The 18811-nt window shown below is 39.7% G+C and overlaps 1 protein-coding gene across 1 annotated transcript in view; it reads right to left on the bottom strand.

Moving 5' to 3' along the window:
* Positions 1–18811, bottom strand: part of LOC109477529 (transmembrane protein 131-like) — a 94311-nt gene that overhangs the window by 19065 nt on the left and 56435 nt on the right. The window contains exons 7-14 of the mRNA XM_019778820.1: positions 18595–18717; positions 15157–15237; positions 11763–11907; positions 11014–11070; positions 5295–5356; positions 4888–4999; positions 1314–1422; positions 199–352 (exon numbers count right to left, since the gene is read on the bottom strand). Of these exons, the coding sequence (XP_019634379.1) occupies positions 199–352; positions 1314–1422; positions 4888–4999; positions 5295–5356; positions 11014–11070; positions 11763–11907; positions 15157–15237; positions 18595–18717 (843 nt within the window). The remainder of the gene's footprint in view (positions 1–198; positions 353–1313; positions 1423–4887; positions 5000–5294; positions 5357–11013; positions 11071–11762; positions 11908–15156; positions 15238–18594; positions 18718–18811) is intronic.

The following is an 18811-nucleotide window of genomic DNA, read 5'->3' as shown; positions in this document are numbered from 1 at the left end:
AATGATTCAAATGCGTTTTGCCCTAACTGTGTGCGCTGCTTTAAAAAATTCAAATACAGAATTTGGACGTTGGACCAATACATGTACCTCAGGCAATACGGAATACCCTGTGTTGTACAATATTCTATGTTATTTTACGTATTTCATTGAATCACCTGTGTTGTATACTATATGTACACAGGACTATTGGAAACTCACAGAGAAGTACTGCTGAGCCTCCTCTGGCAGTGTCGCGTTGTGAACCACCACAGGGAAGTCAAACGTGTTGGTCAGCATCACCTCTCGCACGATGGGCTCCGTGGTGGCAGGGCCGATGTAGAACAGGGTACAGTTCTGTTCATACCCAAGAGTCCTGGGGAAAGAGATTAAAGATGTTCTATCTGTATCTGCATAGCCTGTATTACCACCCTTCAGTGTAACACACTATTTTTGCAGGCACACTGTATGGTCACAGTTGTATCACACTTAATGTCAACCTGTCACAGCTAGATGTAACTTCACACAATTTCATATACATGTACATGTATCTGTAATCATTGTTTCAAGTTGTATTTAGTAAGGATTGCCCTTGCTGTACTTGGTGGCATCAAGTTCTGCTCTATGATAGTTGGGTGACTGTACATTTTGTCAAATTTAAAGCATGATTGCCTGCAGAGGACAACTGTTCATAAATAATGGACAACAGTAAAATTGTGATTAATCTAATGACTTAAGGTATGAAGTACATGTATTTCAACATGTAGCTGAGTGTTAAGTAGAGTGGATTTATTCCCCAAGCTAACCGACATCTTTCACACCACAGTCGTCCCTTGGAAAGACATCTTGATTGATGAACTGCATAGTACTTTTATTCAGCCTGTCACAACTGGTTTCGCCCTGTCAGCTTCTTCAGGTGTATAGGTCAACTAAGGTCAGAGCACTACGACCTGTATGGTATCATTTTACCAGGGGGATTTGCACTGGAAAAGCACATTATATAAGAGAGAACTTCATGAACTTGTGTCATTTAGCCCCTGTACACTTGAATAAGCTGACAGAGCGAAACCAGACGTGACAGGCTGAAAGAGTTTGAAATGGGAAGGATGACTGCAGTTTGAAAGATGTTGGTTAGCTCGAGGAATGAATAATATTTTTTCGACTTTATATTTCAACTTGTGGCTGAGTAATATATCAGTTGAAAGAATATGCTTTGCTCTAATCTACTGTTTTCCTTTCTGTCAAATGTTTGACAAATATATATCAGACAAGTAGTCATACAAAATGTAGTCTTAGCATAATTTGCTGGTTAAGTTAAGACAATTTTTTTTTCTTACCCGTGCAGCACCTCGGCCTGGTACGGTATCTCCAGTTTTGGGATGTTTTTGTCCTTGGACTTGACGACTATCTTGCCTGCCCACTGCCTGTGGGTGGTGGCTTTATTTGCTGGAAGAGTTCACAACATATTTTAGCAACATGCTTTTCTATTACATAGTGATATTCATCATACATTAAGATCTTCTGAGGTCCAAAGCGTGCTTGACAGAGTGTGAGTGAGTCAGTCTGAGTGTAAAGCAATCAATTCTAAAGTTTTTGCCAGTTAGCAAACAGGCAATCTATCAACACAACACAAAAACAAATTTTCACACCTTCACAAATTATTTACAGTTGTTGCAAATTTCTTGCTTTTGTTTATTATTTTGTAAATTTCTTGCTGATTCGGGCATTTTCCACTGTTGCGCACATATTCTGGTTCCTGTCAGTGAGTTGCTCCATTTTCTTCTTAGTTCCTGAGTTGCTCAATCATACCAGCCAACCAGGGGACCATTTTGACCCCCAATTTGACCTTCCTGCTAGTGTCGCCAAAATGAAAACAAATCTACAGTGGATTTGTCACTCGGCGACAGAAGAAAAATGTCCAGACTATGCATGATGTACAAAACGACTAATAAACTAGTCGATGTACAGACTACTAAGTACCTAATACCAGATACAGTCCCAATTACCACAGAATCTGCCAGAACATGACCGGATACCCATTTGTCACTGACGCTATTCTGTCTTCTGTCTTCTCTATAATGAGTCCAGACTATATGACTTTCTTATCCCTAATTACACAAAATCTGCCAGCATATGACAGGATATCCATTTGTCATTTTTGACTTGACTAGTGTTAATCTTTATAATCTACTTTATGCACATAATTACACATAAAGTGTTGAAAGTGTTTAGGTAGGCATTATTAGTTCTGACAATAGATCAGTGGTTCCCTATCATCCAAACCCGTCCCTAAGATTGAACATCCCCAGTTATCTGCCTCGAGACAGGCACTGAGGCCCATTTTCCCGCCCTGGAGCGAACAAATCGACATGTCTGCTCCATCTCAGAATGCCAGCAGGGTTTAGAAGCTATTACAGCTGTCACAATTAATCAAGCCATATGTACAGGTCTTCTGAGGTCCTGGGCAAGCTTGACAAAGTGCGACTGAGTGAGTACAGTAAGATATGACAGTCTATACGGTTCTTTAATTATGACAGTCCATACAGTTCTTCATTTATGGTCAGGAGATTTACCTCATTTGTGGAGGGACTGACAATTTAACAGATGACTATCACTTCTTGAAAGACGTCAAACCTGAGACCAGGCTGTAAGTTTTGAACCGCTCATAATGGATGGAAAGGACCCCTTCTCTTTTCAATAACGAAGTACAAAATGTATGGCAGGACTGACATCTAATGTTTTGTATGCTGCTACATGTAGAATGTGTCTCATCTTTGTTTCCTTATCCATCCACAGTCTTTATATGTCGCTTGGTCTTCCCTTGTACCACAAGTTTGATTTCAAATGTGACGTTTGCAAAATGTTTTAATTACCTACATGGAGCTTTCACTGAATTATAACTGAGTAATCATGATTCAACCTCCAGGGTAGGAAGTAAAGATTGAATTCCTCTATGCTATTGGCTTTAAGTGATCTATCATTTGGGAGTTGTATATTGGAACATAACTGCAGGAGACACTCAGTCTCCTATGGCTTTCTGAGTTCCACCATCTTCCTCCCCAATCTCTCCTTGCTTTATTGGAATGCATAACGCATGTGCGCCTGTGTTAAGAGCCGACATAAACTGTTCATATCACGAGCTGGGTAATTTCCAATCCTTCGAGGCATCAAACATCTCGAAAGTCGAACAAATTGCTTTGAATGCGCTATAACAGGTTCCCTGAACGCCCTGTGTTAGCACAATTACCGACACCCCTGCTAGCTGTTTAGGGCCCCCGTAATTGAACACTAAATCAAAACTTCTGTGAAGTTCAGTATTACTCAAGCATCTTTTCTAACCTGTTGCAGACTGACAATGCTCTTATTTTTACCTCATATCCCTTGACAGTGGGACTGATTAAATGCTTTCCAAAAAAGTTAGAACTTGGCCAGTTTGAATATCTCAATGAAAACAACAACACAAACTTGAAGTTGGTTGGAAATAAAGTGGTCTTTTTTTTTGTCTCACATGTACATGTACATCTGTGACACATAATATTATGATATATCAAACATACCATATCAGCAACACACCAGGCACAGCATTATCAAGCTTAAGACTTTAGTATGCTCGTGATAATAGTGAGTGTCACTCCTGACTGAGATGCTGAGACCAATACATGTTGTAAAATTGTTACACCCTGACAACTTGAACTGAACTACGGTAATGGACAACATTGCTGCCATTCTATGTCTCTCAATGGCTGCTCCACATACAATGTGCGAATTTCTGCCTCCCATACCAGTTTATTAGCAAACTGCAGTGTACCATAAAGTGTTGGTTATTTCCCTAATAACAGCTAAAAGTGCTAAACATGTGCCCCTATGTTCCCCCTTACTCACACAGCACCTGTAAGCTTAAATTACGTCCGTTGACCCATAAACTGGAGCGGTATAAGTCACACCACCAGAGCAAACCAAATGGTTATGGGGCCTTTTTCAGATATATGAGACGCCCTTAATTGCTGTCAGTCTCATCCCCTTTACAGGCCAGTTGGGTCGTTCCTCAGTGCCATCCTGAAGCAACTATCCCCAGCTCGAACTGTTGGAGTGATGTTGGTTGGGGCGCACTAAAAGCTAATAGCTAACATTAGTGGCCTGGTGTGGAACATCGGAGGCTCCAAAGGATTAGACAATCGTGTGATAACTCTCCGAACCATTACGGTTGTTCTGCTAGGGTTTGCATTAATTGGGCCACTCTGTCAATGCCTTCATGTGTACAGCACTCTTTCTGGGAGCACTGTTTGTTTGAACCACAAAAAGCTCAAATCAGCCTGAGTTCTTTGGAGATACTAGTAGTGAGGACCAACCTTGGGTACATACACAGCTCATATCAAGTTGAAAGTTAGGAAAAGTCATTCTCTTAATTGAAAACTAAAAGAGTCCCTCTCAGTCTCAGCGTGCAAAATACCTGGTTGCCCAGTTGCCCCGGGCAACCAAATTTTACTTGGGCCAACCTATTTTTGAACCTAGGTAGCCCAGCTACCTGAATTTAAAGAGTGCCCCCCCCAAAAAAAAATCATGCCCACTTGGCTTGCACCAGTGTATCCCGAAGATGCTTTTTAATTTTAGATATTAATGGCTATAACTAGTATCAGTTAACTAAAGGCTGTTAGAAATATTGTCAAAGGCTTATGTATGTAACATTACTTAATTTGAGGAAAGTAGTAACTTAGAGTTTACAAGTTTACAAGTTTATTAAAAGAGGTGGGGCAACCTAAAATTCTGATGGGCAACCTAATTTTTGGACAATCTGTCAAAGTGCTACGCAAAATATTTTACGGATTTTGTGCAAGCGTAGTGCGTTCTGCAGACGTGCTTATGTATATCACTCTTGTATTAGGTTGAAGCATACTGAAGTTTTGTACTCACCATAGAACGTTACACTGGCAACTTTTGTGTCCCTCCCTCCTACTGACGGTTTGAGTGTGACTGGTTTGTAGTCTATAGATACTGCATCATTTGGTGATGATAACTTTATATTCTGAAAGACAAGAGCCATTAATGAAATTTACTAGCTTTTAATTACACAACAAGTCTCAATGATCTAACTATACCCCAAATTTTTTATTAATCAAGGGAGTTAATAACACTCAAATAAAATTATGGTACTAAATTTTTAAAAAATAATAATTTGATTGAGATAGAACAGATTGTTCAGCAATATAGCTGAAAGGAAAGCTTCACAATAGTTAAAGATATGTTGATAGAATGTACAAAATTGCTGTGAAGCAATGTTACACTCTGAGCATTCTGTTAAAATTGATATGTGAACTTACAGTGATTTGTACATCTCTTGCCATGGGGTTTAGTAGATGCAGCTGTAAAGTCTTAGGTTCATCTGAAAAATAAAGAAAAATGTAAGTTACATGTGTGTCTACTACATGTTTGCATACATGTTATCCCAGCAGTTCAGATAAGAAGGAATTCTAGAAGCTTTATCAATAGGCACACTCTGTCATGACAACTGGTTTTATGGTTGTCAGTTTTCCACATTTTCAGCTTTTGTTGTAAGGTATGCATAGTTACTAATCTTTCAGCACCAAGGACAGCGTATTACTCAAATGCTTTTGCGGTATCCATCATGTGCTATGGTGTGTGTGATGTGTTATCATTTGTTCTGGTGTAGCGTGAATGGTCCAGTGGCTAGCAAAACTGCCTCTGGACCAAGAGGTTGGGAGTTGGCTGTTGTTGCTCACCTGACATGCACCTTACAGGAATGGGCTGTAATCCATATATAGGAGGTGGTCCACTGTTCATTGTGCTTGTCGAAAAGAGCTAGAGGAATTTCCCTGGTACAACAAACCTGTAAATACTGTACCTGGCGTCTGTCTTCTCGGTCATGACCAGTGGAAGAGTAGCTCTTCAGTGAGCTTAAACTGGATCAAGATCACTTTCCTTTTCCCTGGCAGCATTGGTTGAACCAAATTGTTGCTATACAGGGATCTCCCAATGCATCCAGAGTGGAGGAAATGAGTATTTATCTCCATCCCTTATCTCAAAATCATTTGAGTGATACACTGTCCTTGGTGCTGAGGATTAGTAATGCTGCATACCTCGCAAGAAAAGCTGAAAAATGTGGAAAACTGACAACCATAAAACCACTGTTGTCATGACAGAGTGTGCTTAGATTGCACTATTGTGAGATTGGGTGCCAACGCTTCCATCACTCCTACAGAGAAGGACTAGGCCGGCTTATATCTGATATGCCGAGGCAGGAAGTCACAATATTACCCGGAGTTATCTCATTGTTCCACGAGCAAAGCTTTACTGGAGCTTCATACCTTCAAGGAAGGTTTAAGAACAGAAATAGCCCCACTAATACAATGTCTCATATATTACCTAATGATATCTAATCACCTATCTCACATGGATAATACATGTATAAGGAAATTACAGAGTAGATGGCATCAATACTATACTTGGCATGTGCACTTTTAACATAATCCTTAAGATGTAGAAATTAACAGTACTCTGTGCAAATTATACATTGAAGGATAAGTTCAGCTGTAAAAACAAAGTTTTGTACTTTTGCAAAGAATGAGACATTAGACTTTCCACCCAACAATTTCTAGTTATAAAGTCTGAACCATGTGCATTGAAGAAAGTTTGAGGTGGTTCATCTCCAGTAACTGGCAAAAAATTAATATGAATTAAATTAAATATAGCGTTGCATATACTTTAAATCACGATTTTTCCATGGTACTTCTATATTTCCCAGTTTTCACGGTCACTTCTGTACAACAAACTTATTTCCATGAACAAATAATTCATTGGCTTTCTTTTTGCTGCACCTGCCACCACAACAAAAGCATAGTTCCGCAAACCTGTCCATTTTTCTCATACTGCAAACATTTGCTACTGCAAACATAAAGTGATTTACACTATATCACCACCTCCTTGACCTTTGTGTTCACAGACATTACCACGAAAACCCTTTCATTTTCTGCATCTTACACGTATGATGGTACGTAGCAAATGCTTTCTTCAAAAGTTTGGTGCTTAAAAAAAAAAACCTACTCTGGAGAGTGGAATAACATTCGGAGGTGATGATGGAGTATGGGTATGGATAAATTCATCACCCAGCATTACGAATCCTTTGATAACATCGCCCTGGAGCCCAGTCTTAATACCACACTGCCTGAAAGCATGCCGGCAGAACATACCGCACCTCAGTGAAACCTGGATTTTTTCAGGGATTTCGTTGGATGTTTGTTCAACGCTGCATCACAATTTTGACCATTTCAGACAATGTCTTTTCTGACACATTTGATAAACTACAGACAGGATGCCATCCTTAGATATGCGAATACAACCTTAAATGAGAATAATGTTCTTTGACTTTGACTGTCGAAGTATTATACACAGTTTCGCGCAAGTGCAGAATGTACGTTCAGCCGACGTGCTGCATTATGTAAAACTTGGATAACATCGCCCTGAAGCCCAGTCTGAATACAACACTCCCAGAAGACATGCAGTACCAGTAATCCCTATTCCGTATAGGATTACTCACACACCAGACACCTAATACCCTCGGCACTATCTTGCCTGATACTATTCCACACTCTACGTTGTAAGGATAATCTCTTCCCATTTGCTGCCGTTCATAGTTTTAAAAGTGTTGCATGACACAAATTAAAACCATATGTTCAAGTATGCATCAATTCCTATCTAAAAGTCTTCGGTATACAGCTTGCAATTATACTTCAATTACCAGATATACGAATATTCAAGAATTTGGATCATGAGATGAAGTGCAAGAAAAGTCAGGAACTGCTTTGGACAGATGTTAGTTCCCTGAAGTGTGGATGATAATTATGTGTAATTAGCTATAACTGGGAAGTTTTGCCATACAGTGTAAGATATCCCCCAGGGAAATTCAAGTCGACTTTACTCGTTATGGGTAATATATAAACTGTTAGTTTTAATTGTTCAAACTGTGTCTAGTTACTGTGAAGTACCTGACAGAAGCATCATTATAGACAATTTTGTCCTGTGCGTGCGAATGGAAACAAGTAAAAAAGTAGAAGGTAACATTTGCAAAGCAAATGCATAATCATGGATACCTTTACATATGGTCTGATCTGTTAATTCTTACTCAACACATTCATGATATATATGGTGACAGGAGTCTAAATCCCTCCTGCTATAAAGTTGTAACATGATGTAACCCAACACTAGTTACCAAGGTGACAGACGTCTGGTTCAGGTCATTGACCTTATTTGTTTGGAGAAGAAGAGGAAGAAGAAATAAAGGTAAACAAAGATATATTTTTTCATTGTGTGTTTGGTGGCATGTTATTACAAATATGACTTTCAGTGATTCCAAACCCAGTGTAAGGACATCAACCTTAAATAATAAGAGACTTTTGCATGGCTAAATTGTTGTCTGTATATTAGGCACAAGGTACAAATGTATCTGCACTTCCAACACAAAGGTTTTAATGAGGTGTATGGCTCAGCAGCATGGACCTTGACAAAATAAAACCTAAGAACTACATTTTGTACCTTGAAGCGAGCCCAAGGTCTTTCAGGACTTCTAGCCTGAGCAGCCCACCTGAAATGATGATGATGATTTATACTGACCTAGTACAGTCTGTCCAACAGCTGCCCAACCACGATTACAACTCTTCAAAGACAACTGGGTAAGGAAGGCACATTCACAAGTTGTACCCGAGAAAAGCCCAGAGAAATCTTCACAAAACGAAACCCTTTATTGGCTCTGACTTTCTCATTCAGAACTATCCTATGGCTTGAATGTACAGTAAATCTTGTTCAGACCCTCCATCCTCTAATCATGGTTTGCTATACATCATATGTCCACCCGAATCTTCCACCAAGGATGGAAGCCGGCCAAGAAAGAAGATGAAAATTTTATCGGAAAGGATGAAGTACCAGCTGCAGCTTTCAAATCTAAGTCTTCTCAACCTTAACTCTACGTTCTGTGAGAGGTCACGCCATTTTTTTCACAGAGAACCTATTTGTAGCATTTCCACTAACCTCCACTGTTCAATTTTGGCATAAAGGCACTACTAGTTCACGCTAAATCAGCAACTTTTCCTTCAAATCGGGGATCAAAAAGGTGGTATTCAATACCTCAACTTTGGTGTCCATGAAGGATCGTTCCAATTACTGTAGAGTACATTTGTACGGCTTTGCTTGTTCCAAATGCTTCCAGTATTATCTGGAAACTTCAAAGTGCTTTGTGGCATGGGCAGAGAGGCTCCAAGCCGTTAGTTGGCTTTCCATCTTATGTTTTGACAGGAAATTTGATGAGTTGGCTTAAACTTCTTCTGTAGAGTAATACAGGATCTTCACCACGGATGCCCACATGGACGTTTTACTGGTTCTAGTAGACTACCATATTATCAGACGCAAAGGCTTGGTGGATTTTGAAAGGACTCCAGAGTCAACATATACTTTTATGTTGCATGATAACATCCAATAGTGCTACAATAGGTGTTCCCTAGATCATTTACTTCCTTTGAAATTCCTACGAGGATTTTTATACAAACAGCCAAGTTACTATCTTACTGTCGGGACCGAATAACAACGCAAGAAGGATAAGCTCCAATCAGATTCTACCATACCCGGCCTCTGACTTTAGTGCGTCTACATACATTGTATATGCAGACATAAAAGGGTCGAAATCCTTGCAAATACATCAAACAGATGGCTGATAGAAAAGGGAATGGAATGCCCAGTTGGAGCAGTGCTTTTGAATGCTACCAGGGCCTTTGATGTATATAATCATAGGAATACAGTAAACTGTAATTGCTTGAAAACTGTAAAACGTACCATCAACTACAAGGTGGCAAAGCTATCTGAATAAAAGTATGTTTATATTATCATCATTTTTCCCATTACATTTACATACCCCCATAGAAAAATTATCATATGGGGCGGGGTTTGTCAAAATGTTTGTACATTGTACATTGCCTTCAGACTAATAGTACACGCAATCTTTTCTGGCCTTTCATATTGTTGTTGCAGCTGTGATTGGTTTGCCAATCAAAACAAAAATATGACATGCCTGTCTGGCTATATGCTATACCGGCTCATGACTAGAGTCGTAGGCTTTATTTTGTTTCCAAATAAAACAAAACATGTACAAAAGGCAAGAATGTGGTTGGTGCATCTCTAATTTAAAAATAATTCATTCCAGCCACATGGTGAATTGCATATCACTGGCTGACATCATCAAAACACATAAAAGCATGGCAACATCATGACCATATAAAAGTCGTAATAAATATACTTTCTTTCAAAGGAATCTTTGTTCTAGGAATCTTTCACTAACATATAACAGTCCTTCCTTGATTTCTATTTGAAGGAACTCGTGTTGTTAGGAGTTTAGCCTTTTCCTAACAGAAAGACATAAACTTGTAGTATACGACTTCCTACGAGACTACACAAATGCAATCTGGACAGGCATTAGATTCCAGATCCAACACAGAAACAAAATGGTCAATACTGTTTAGTAAGTGTGAGTGGGTAAAGTTGCAAACCCTTCAATCCTTTATACGCTTCAAATCTTACAACCCACTTCAATCAGCTCCAGACCCTGATTCTCTCTTTGCCCAGTTAAGTTTTATTAAACCATTGTTTGCCATTTGCCTGAGGGGGATTCTAAGAATAGGAAGGTAAAGAGAATTATGTGGTGCAGCAGTGCCCCTGTGACCTACACTGTGTAAGAAGTTTAGCAGGTAATCTGTACAGGGCTTAGCAAGATGAAACCAAAGTACCAGTCAACTGCTGCCGACAAAAAGCTGATTAAAAGAAAGACCTGTGGGAGGCTGAGGGATTTTCCATTCAAAAAAGGTTTAGAAAACCTATCCACAGTTGAAAGGCACAATGTATGTGCATAACTGTGATCAGTATTTATCAACATCCACAAGGTAAGCAGGTTCATGCATACATTGATTGAACATAATTGAACTTACTGCAACAAGCAGATCACTGACCAATAAGGTCATACTTGAGGACGGAGAAACTTACCAACTGACAATAGTGTGCCGAAATCCAGCATTTCTGTGGAGGAGTAGATACCAGGGGCTGGAGAAACAAGGGATACTAATCAGCATACACACATACAAGACAATGCAGCATATATCACTTCACAGTATACTGGTGAGTTCCAAATACATAATGCTGTAGTATATGATTGTCAGGGTTTAGACTCTGATTTGGCAATTCCACCTTTACAGAGATCACGATCAGAGTTTGTTGACAGAGACTCTGATCTGGATGCTATTGAACATGTTAGGGTGGTTACATATTATGTATTATGTTAGTCCTATATTTCAAGTCAATACATTGATCTGAAGTGACATGCATTGAAGTTGAAAACTGACTTTTAAGCAAAATTTAATATAATTCATCAAATTAACCAGACCTCCGATTGCTGATTCTACCAGATCGGAGTCTCTACCCTAACTCTTCAATGCACAAAATTTAAGGTCACTTCACCACCACATACAAAAGTTTACTGTTGATGTATTACATTTAAACAAAAAAGGAGATCTAAGGACTTCCTGCAAAGTTTGAATGAAATTACTCTAGGCGATGAACAAAACACATGCAGTAAACTGTGGTTCAATAATAATGGTGTAACCTTAAACTTAATGGCAAGAAAAATACATTAATCTTGACCAATACTCCAAGCTCTCATCAACAACGTCTAGAAATCTGTATTTACATAACGAGATAAGATGCCGCCACGCTATCTTGTTACCATGGTAACATACCTGACGTGACCTCCACCTCCACAGGGAGGATGAGGGACTCGTGGTTGGGGAGGGTTTTTATCCTGATGAACGCCGTGTGATTTTTCTCCTCCCTACCGACGAAACTCGCCCGCATGACCGGCTTCGTTTCATAGGGAGGGATTTCCTGCAACGCAACAAGACGAGTTTTAATGAAAAAAAACTGTTCTTCAACTCAAAGAATTTGGCTTACTGGAATTTCCACTGAAGCTCTCAATCTTCTCAGCTATCTTACCCAAGTGCTGCAGACACATGATTTGTACGTGATGCCAGTGTGAGCGGGGCCTGATGGTGTATTTAAACCCCGGGTTCTTTTAGGATGTTGCCTAGAGAGACCTTTATGGAGAAGTAACGGACACGGGACGCAGGTCTTTGCCGTACAACATCGCCGGGGACTGGGACTCTCAACTGTCGACCCTCGCCTCTCACCAACTGTCGACAACTGTCTGTCCTTTCCACAGTCCCACGGCTTTACCTTTATTCATTTCTTCCAGACACAGGTAGCACCTAAGTGTAAAGCTACTGTCTGTCAGAGTCTAGACAGACACACCAAGATATCGTCTACTATCCTACTGTCATATAATCATTTGTTTTGATATTCCGCACTTCAAACGATCTTCAAAGACAACAATCCTTTTGTAATACAAGTTTGCACGTCTATGATAAAGAGTTCTTGATTACACATATATGAATATGCGTAAGGGTTGTCATACTAATTACAGAGCGGAACGGGCGATAAAAAGCAGAACAAGGTGAAACACATTGCAAGAATGGAAATACAAATTACAGATAAAATACGACATTTTCCCATTCCTACATCAGCACTGGGTCATTTTGTAATTTACCAACTCAGATGAACTTTCATGACATTAACATGAGTCATACTTGTAACCAGACTTGCAATGGAAATGACAACAGAGCCTTGCTTGCACAAACAGGGCACTCATGGCTGGTAGTGACTGCCTAAAACAAAATCAATAACTACATGTATATTACGTGACTTTGCTTTTTCCATAACTTCTTATCCTCACAAACAAGAGAATTTTAGTATCATTCATGCAATAGTATTCTGATTCTCTGAATTTAGTCAGTGATGCGGTAGTTCCAAATTGTACCGCTGCTTTCCAAAAGTTTCAGGAGATCACTTTTCATCAGTGTCAAGATCCCAATACAATGTACTAAGACGACCCTACAGTCTTTGCAGCGCCTAGTCGTTAGGACTAATATGCGCATTCCCATCACAAATCGACTTGTGCTGAAAGGTATCGCTGGCCTGGAGTGCGCTGCAGCTCCTAACAAGCCCCGGGGGAGGGAAAACTTCTCCTGCACAGAAGGGCACTTGCTTTCATCTTTTCAGCAAGCTAATGGGGTCACCTGTGTTCAAAAGGGTGAGGCAGGTAGTGACGGCAAACCTGGCTTTTCTCCGAAAGCCTGGAGGCAGAAGCGCTTTCTGTTTGAGTGGGATCAATGCAAGCATGCAACTTCTTACAAAACAATCCATACTTCTGCTTTAAGCATCTCCACCATTGTCAATAGCAAGTTTGAAGGATAAGTAGAATGTATAATTACTAAGTAATGCTTGACTTGTCTACTTGCTTGAGGCTATGGTTATCAACAGAATCTTCCAGTCTGCTTGCTTACACTTTACCAGACGAAAGTTGCTGTTTGAATAGCAATCTATTGGTTCTGGGGTTAACGTTAGGCTGAGCAGAAAGAAGGTTCATGAATAGTTTCATCAGGTTGGTAAGACACTGAATAAAGAGACTCTCTTCTATCTGCAACCAAGTGTTTTTAATCAGTTGATGTTTCTGTGACCATCTGTCACCTTCCTCAGATATATAGTCCGTTAATCATGGTACTTTTACACTAACTACAGTTTTTGCAGTCACTTTGAATCTGTATTGCAAACTTATCATTATATATTATTTGCTGGCTTTTTTTGCTGCACCTGCTGCCACTGCTAACGTAAAGTTCCGCAAACATGTCCATTTTTCTCGGACCACAAACTTTTTCTACTGCAAACATAAGTGATTTACAGTATATATATTCTGTGTACTAGACAATACTTTGCATTTGGGAGCACATCTGTAGCAGCGACACCTGTGCTGTGCAATGTGAACCAGTCAGTATTGCCCTGAGGAAGGTGACAGACGGAAAGTCAACTGACTAAAAACACTTGGCCGTGCACAGAAGAGTTTCTTCATTCGGGAAGATGGTTAACATGATAAACTATAACCTTATATACATTGTAGGGCGCACTTTATGGCAACCATGATTTCATACATTGAGCGATTATTCAGCCTTGGCAACACAATGTCAAAAGAAAGGGTAACCGTGAAGATTGACCAGAGCTTCTAGACAAGTCCATAAGTATGTAAATCACAACATTCGACACAGAACTGCCAATTCTGAGAATTCTTCAAGGTCGCAACCTCTGTGAAGGTCACAGACACGGGGATAAAGACGGTTACGACCTTTGCAAAAGTCACTTCCAGGGAGACTGGAAATATCTCAAACTAATCAATATAGACACGACTTAAAGGCTCTGGCATAAAGCTCTTAAGACACCAGAACGTGCCCGTCAGCCTTTCAATTGACCTTGAAATGACTTTCCAGGCCTGAGACGTAAGATTGTTGATAAGGATTTTAAGGAAATGAAACCAACGGTAAGATATATGTGTTTACTACTGCATGTGAGCTTTATAAGTGCTTCTCCCTTGCAATTATATTACTACTAGTGAAGTTCTGCAGTTGTGATAATCTAAATGGGTTTCTTTCAATTGATGTTGGGAATTTGCCTGTCTGATGAACAATCGGCGAGCTTGCAGTCAACCGTTTGGCTGGTATTCATAAGAAGGATGTGTGTGGGCTGTAATTATACCATGCTTATTTGACCTGTTTAATGTGTAAGATTCAAGCTTCCAGTCATTAAAGCTGCAATATGTAACATTAAGATGGTACAAAAAGGTCAATTTTCTGGTCATTTCGTTAGAAAGTAAGTTGAATCAATCCTAGTCCTTTGCAAATAAGTGGCATTCGGGAATTGGAGGTGCCAAAATATGATGTCTTATGAGTGTGTTTAAAAGCTGAAAACACAGCTGTCACCCACGTTTTGTTTACATTCTGGTAGTTTGTGGTGGTACCACAAACTGAGTGCACCTTGTGTGGGCTGTAGCGACAACCATTAATGTCAGAAATGTGAGATAATTGGCAGCACAATTATGTTGAAAAGAGGAAGTATATTACAATCACACAATTTTTCCCAATGGAAATGGTTCAATTTTCTTGTGCAAAAATGTTACCTAATGCCCCTTTAACATACATGTACATGCAAGACAGATTGCATCATTCTCAGAAGGATGTGGGATTGTCTTACCCATAGTTTCTGTGGTGCTTCTGTCTGACCTGATGGCAGTTCGAGGTGAAGGTCTCCACCACTGCTGTACATTTCCACAACCTGCAGGACACACAACATTAAACACAACTGTGAAATAGCCAGGCTAGATAGAGTAAAGTCATCTAAAGGCATAAAAAGACTTTATGGTAGAAAAAGTAAAAGTAGATTTTCAAAGTCAAATTTTCTGCAGTCGTTGAACCAACCCAATCCATACTTATTTCTGTGAGGAAAAAATCTAAAGTCACTGAGTCAGAACGGAATACGTTTGCTTGTTTCATATTGTAGGCTAGTAAAAAAATAAAAGGACGCATCGCATAGCTTGTTTTTGGGCTACTTCAAATGCTGCAAGTATGAAATGATGATGAAAATGTGCTAAAAAAATGGCAGTAAATATCAATATCAGAGTGACAGATTACCTTATCCAGAATTATATTTTTTTGGTTTTGCCTCCCTGAAATTGTATTGGATGCCTTTAAGCTTTGTTCAGGGAGTAATATTGTTATCCGTCCCTCTCTCCCCACAGAATAGATATGAAAAACAGATATGGAACATAGATTAGGCCACAGCAAGTAATTTTTAGGGATGACATCAGCACGCGCTGATGTCCAAACAAGAAATTTTGTTGCTTTCTGACAGTGGTCACCATATGCATGCCGAAAATGGGCAAAGATGTCTACATTCCGTATTTCTGTAGAAAGACATGGTACAGGCTAGGTAAATAGTATGTTGCTTCGTTCACAAAAAGACTCTCTGACCACTATAACTACGATAATCATCTTCAGAAAGCCTACACTATACATACACACAACACCCACCAAAACAATATCACACTGTCGAAGGCATGAGTCCTCCGAACTCTAGTTTGTCCTTGAACTTGCTGGAGCAACCTTGCTGGAGCAACCAATATATACATGTATAGCTAACTTATACCCAATAAACTCTAAACTCAGCTGAGAAACATTAACTCTTGATTTGTAGTCAGCCTTGAACACTTTATAGAGTGAAGAATGCCGATCCTGTGACACCTTGTTACACAAAGGAGTTTCATTTTCAAACAGACTTTGGCAGAGATTCATAAATCCAGGCAACGGCTATTAAAGTCAGCTCATTTTCAGCGGGAGAGCGAGCCTCTTGGAAATAAAACACCCATAAAGCGTCTATTTCAGAATTTGGCATTGCCTAACATGACTGTGCAACTGCAACTTTTCATCTTTTTTTTTCAACATCATTTTTTTATACATGAATCACACACATTCCCAAAGGATTTTGAAGTTGCAAATCTTTTGAGGAAAGATGGCATAACTTTACTTCTCTTATATTTAAAACACCCAGGATATATGACAACCATAACTGTCACTCTTGTATGATATAAAAATAAGCACTTAAACAGGACATGAGCAACACTGTACAAACACCATCAAAGAAAAATGGCCACATGCATTACTGTGGGAGTACACGGCTACATTAACTGGTACATGAAGGTAGAGGTTACAAATGCCACAGAGCTCCTGTGGTGTAAATATCAGATTATAATGGGGTTTTCTTCGTAATGCCTACCATGCAATACTACATGTAACACGATAAATTTTGAGATCCAATTTTCTGGTTTAAGTATTAGCTCTGAGCTGGCTTCACCGAGTCTGCTTTGAAACACCGTAATGCGCAGCAGAAAATCGGAAAAGTGAGGTGTCATTCTGAAACTCAAAGGTAATAATAGAGCTCGAACTTGAAGGTTTTCTAATCTTCCATGAACCACTAGCTTCTACATTTCTCCATCTACGAGTAAGTTAGGAGATTTACATCATTGTCATTATTTTTTTATCTTCGAACACTAAATTTTGAATCACTAAGTCTTACAAAATGTATAACATACTGAATAATGCACTTCTCTTCATCTAATAAGTGCATGCCCAATTTTGATTTATGCTAATTGGGTGGCAGTTAGATGTAGCTAGTTTGCACAATTCTAAAAATTTTGAAATCGCTATTATTAACGTAACGTGCTTCTTCTTGAATGCCTTAGTTGATTTACGCTGATGGGGCACTAGCTATTACAGTAAAGATGTAGTTAAGTTGACACAGTCATCTGAATTTACTAGCTGCATTAGCTGGGATACCTTCACCTTAACTTAACATCTGACACTGAAGTATCGACTGCTCTTAAAAGTTTCTTACCTTTAAGCAGGATTAACTTGAAAGCTGCTAATGTAGTGTATTCATCTACTTTGCCTTTAAAATTACTAACAAAGCACAGAGTGGTTAGAGGGCTAAAGCCTGACGTATGATGCATCTGTTCCGGAACTGTGGAAACCTTGATGGGTACGCCTGTGAAATATCACTGGGTCCGTCTTAATGGGTCGTGCTAAGAGTCCGCACCGTTACCCAAAAGAGGTCACGCCGGTTCAACGTTTCGTGATAAAAAGCATGACGGGGCATACGTATTTCCGGACGGGCTTCGATCCGTCATTTCGGAAACGGCATTTATCATCCGACGTTCGGCTTGTCACAGTCTCCAGTCTTGTCTTGTCACGAGTCGGCTCCAAAACCGACGGAAAAAAACACCTGGGCTCGGCTGATAAGGGACTAATAAGACGGTACAACACTGCGAGCATCGTCTCATATCTTGTTACATTAAATGGCCCCACCCTAAGAAATGGTCTCTGAGTTGAAGAGGTTGTGACGTGCCAACCCGTCCTTATTGAAAATCGATGCCTGAATGAGACGAATCAGGTTCGGCCCTTCCACCCCCCACGAGAAAGTCAGAGTGTATCTTAATAATACTTTATCTCTTCTGCAGGGCATGATGCATGTCGGTCTGGATAAAGAGCTGTGCGTTGAGATTAGTATGAACTATGGTTCACCTTTGCTGTGAATAAGTCAGCTTTGTGAAGATGGCCTGTACCCCAGAAGTCGTATAATTGAATAATAAAGGAAGGCTCAATGTACTGTTTTTATGTCATACTCACACAGGAGCAGGTGACATTTAGAATTACTTTCATGTACACCACAAAAATTTTTAATTCAAGTCCATACAAAAACAAGCTTTAAAGGTGCATATAGTCTCAAAATGAATGGCAGTGAAGTGACATATGGAGTGAAAGGTAATAAGTGAGTGAAGTCTGCCTTCTCCTTAAAGACATTACTGGGGGTCTGTGTACCATTTTGCGTCACCATTAAATACAGCCGATCTGAAGATTGTCTTTACTTAAATTAACATTAAGCATTGTTAGGAAATGTTTTGTAACTTAATAGTTACAGTCAAGTTTTGGTTACCTCCCTGAATGATTATAATAAGCAATCTGGCCCTCCTAAATGTACCTTTAAGCATTACTGGGATCCCCCCATGCAGAGACTAATGACTGACACTACTTCCCTCCTTATCCATACAGCCATGTACATGTATGTGGAAAGTCTCACCTGTAGTGGTTCACTATGTGGGTTGTGCATATTGATGACTGGGGAGAAGCTGCTATTTAAGGGCACACGCGCCCCCAGAAATGGTCTTAATCTGTAGGGGTTGGGCACACCCACACCAAAAACCTGAAACAAACACAGAAAGAATCAGCAACAATATAATTAGTGTCAAATGGACATCTTAACAGCATTGATCTGATTTACACATGTGGGCAAAAAC

Source organism: Branchiostoma belcheri, unplaced genomic scaffold, assembly GCF_001625305.1.
Source record: "Branchiostoma belcheri isolate BF01 breed outbred unplaced genomic scaffold, Haploidv18h27 scaffold40, whole genome shotgun sequence".
Classification (NCBI taxonomy): domain Eukaryota; kingdom Metazoa; phylum Chordata; class Leptocardii; order Amphioxiformes; family Branchiostomatidae; genus Branchiostoma; species Branchiostoma belcheri.
This window is presented reverse-complemented; position numbering and strand designations above follow the sequence as displayed.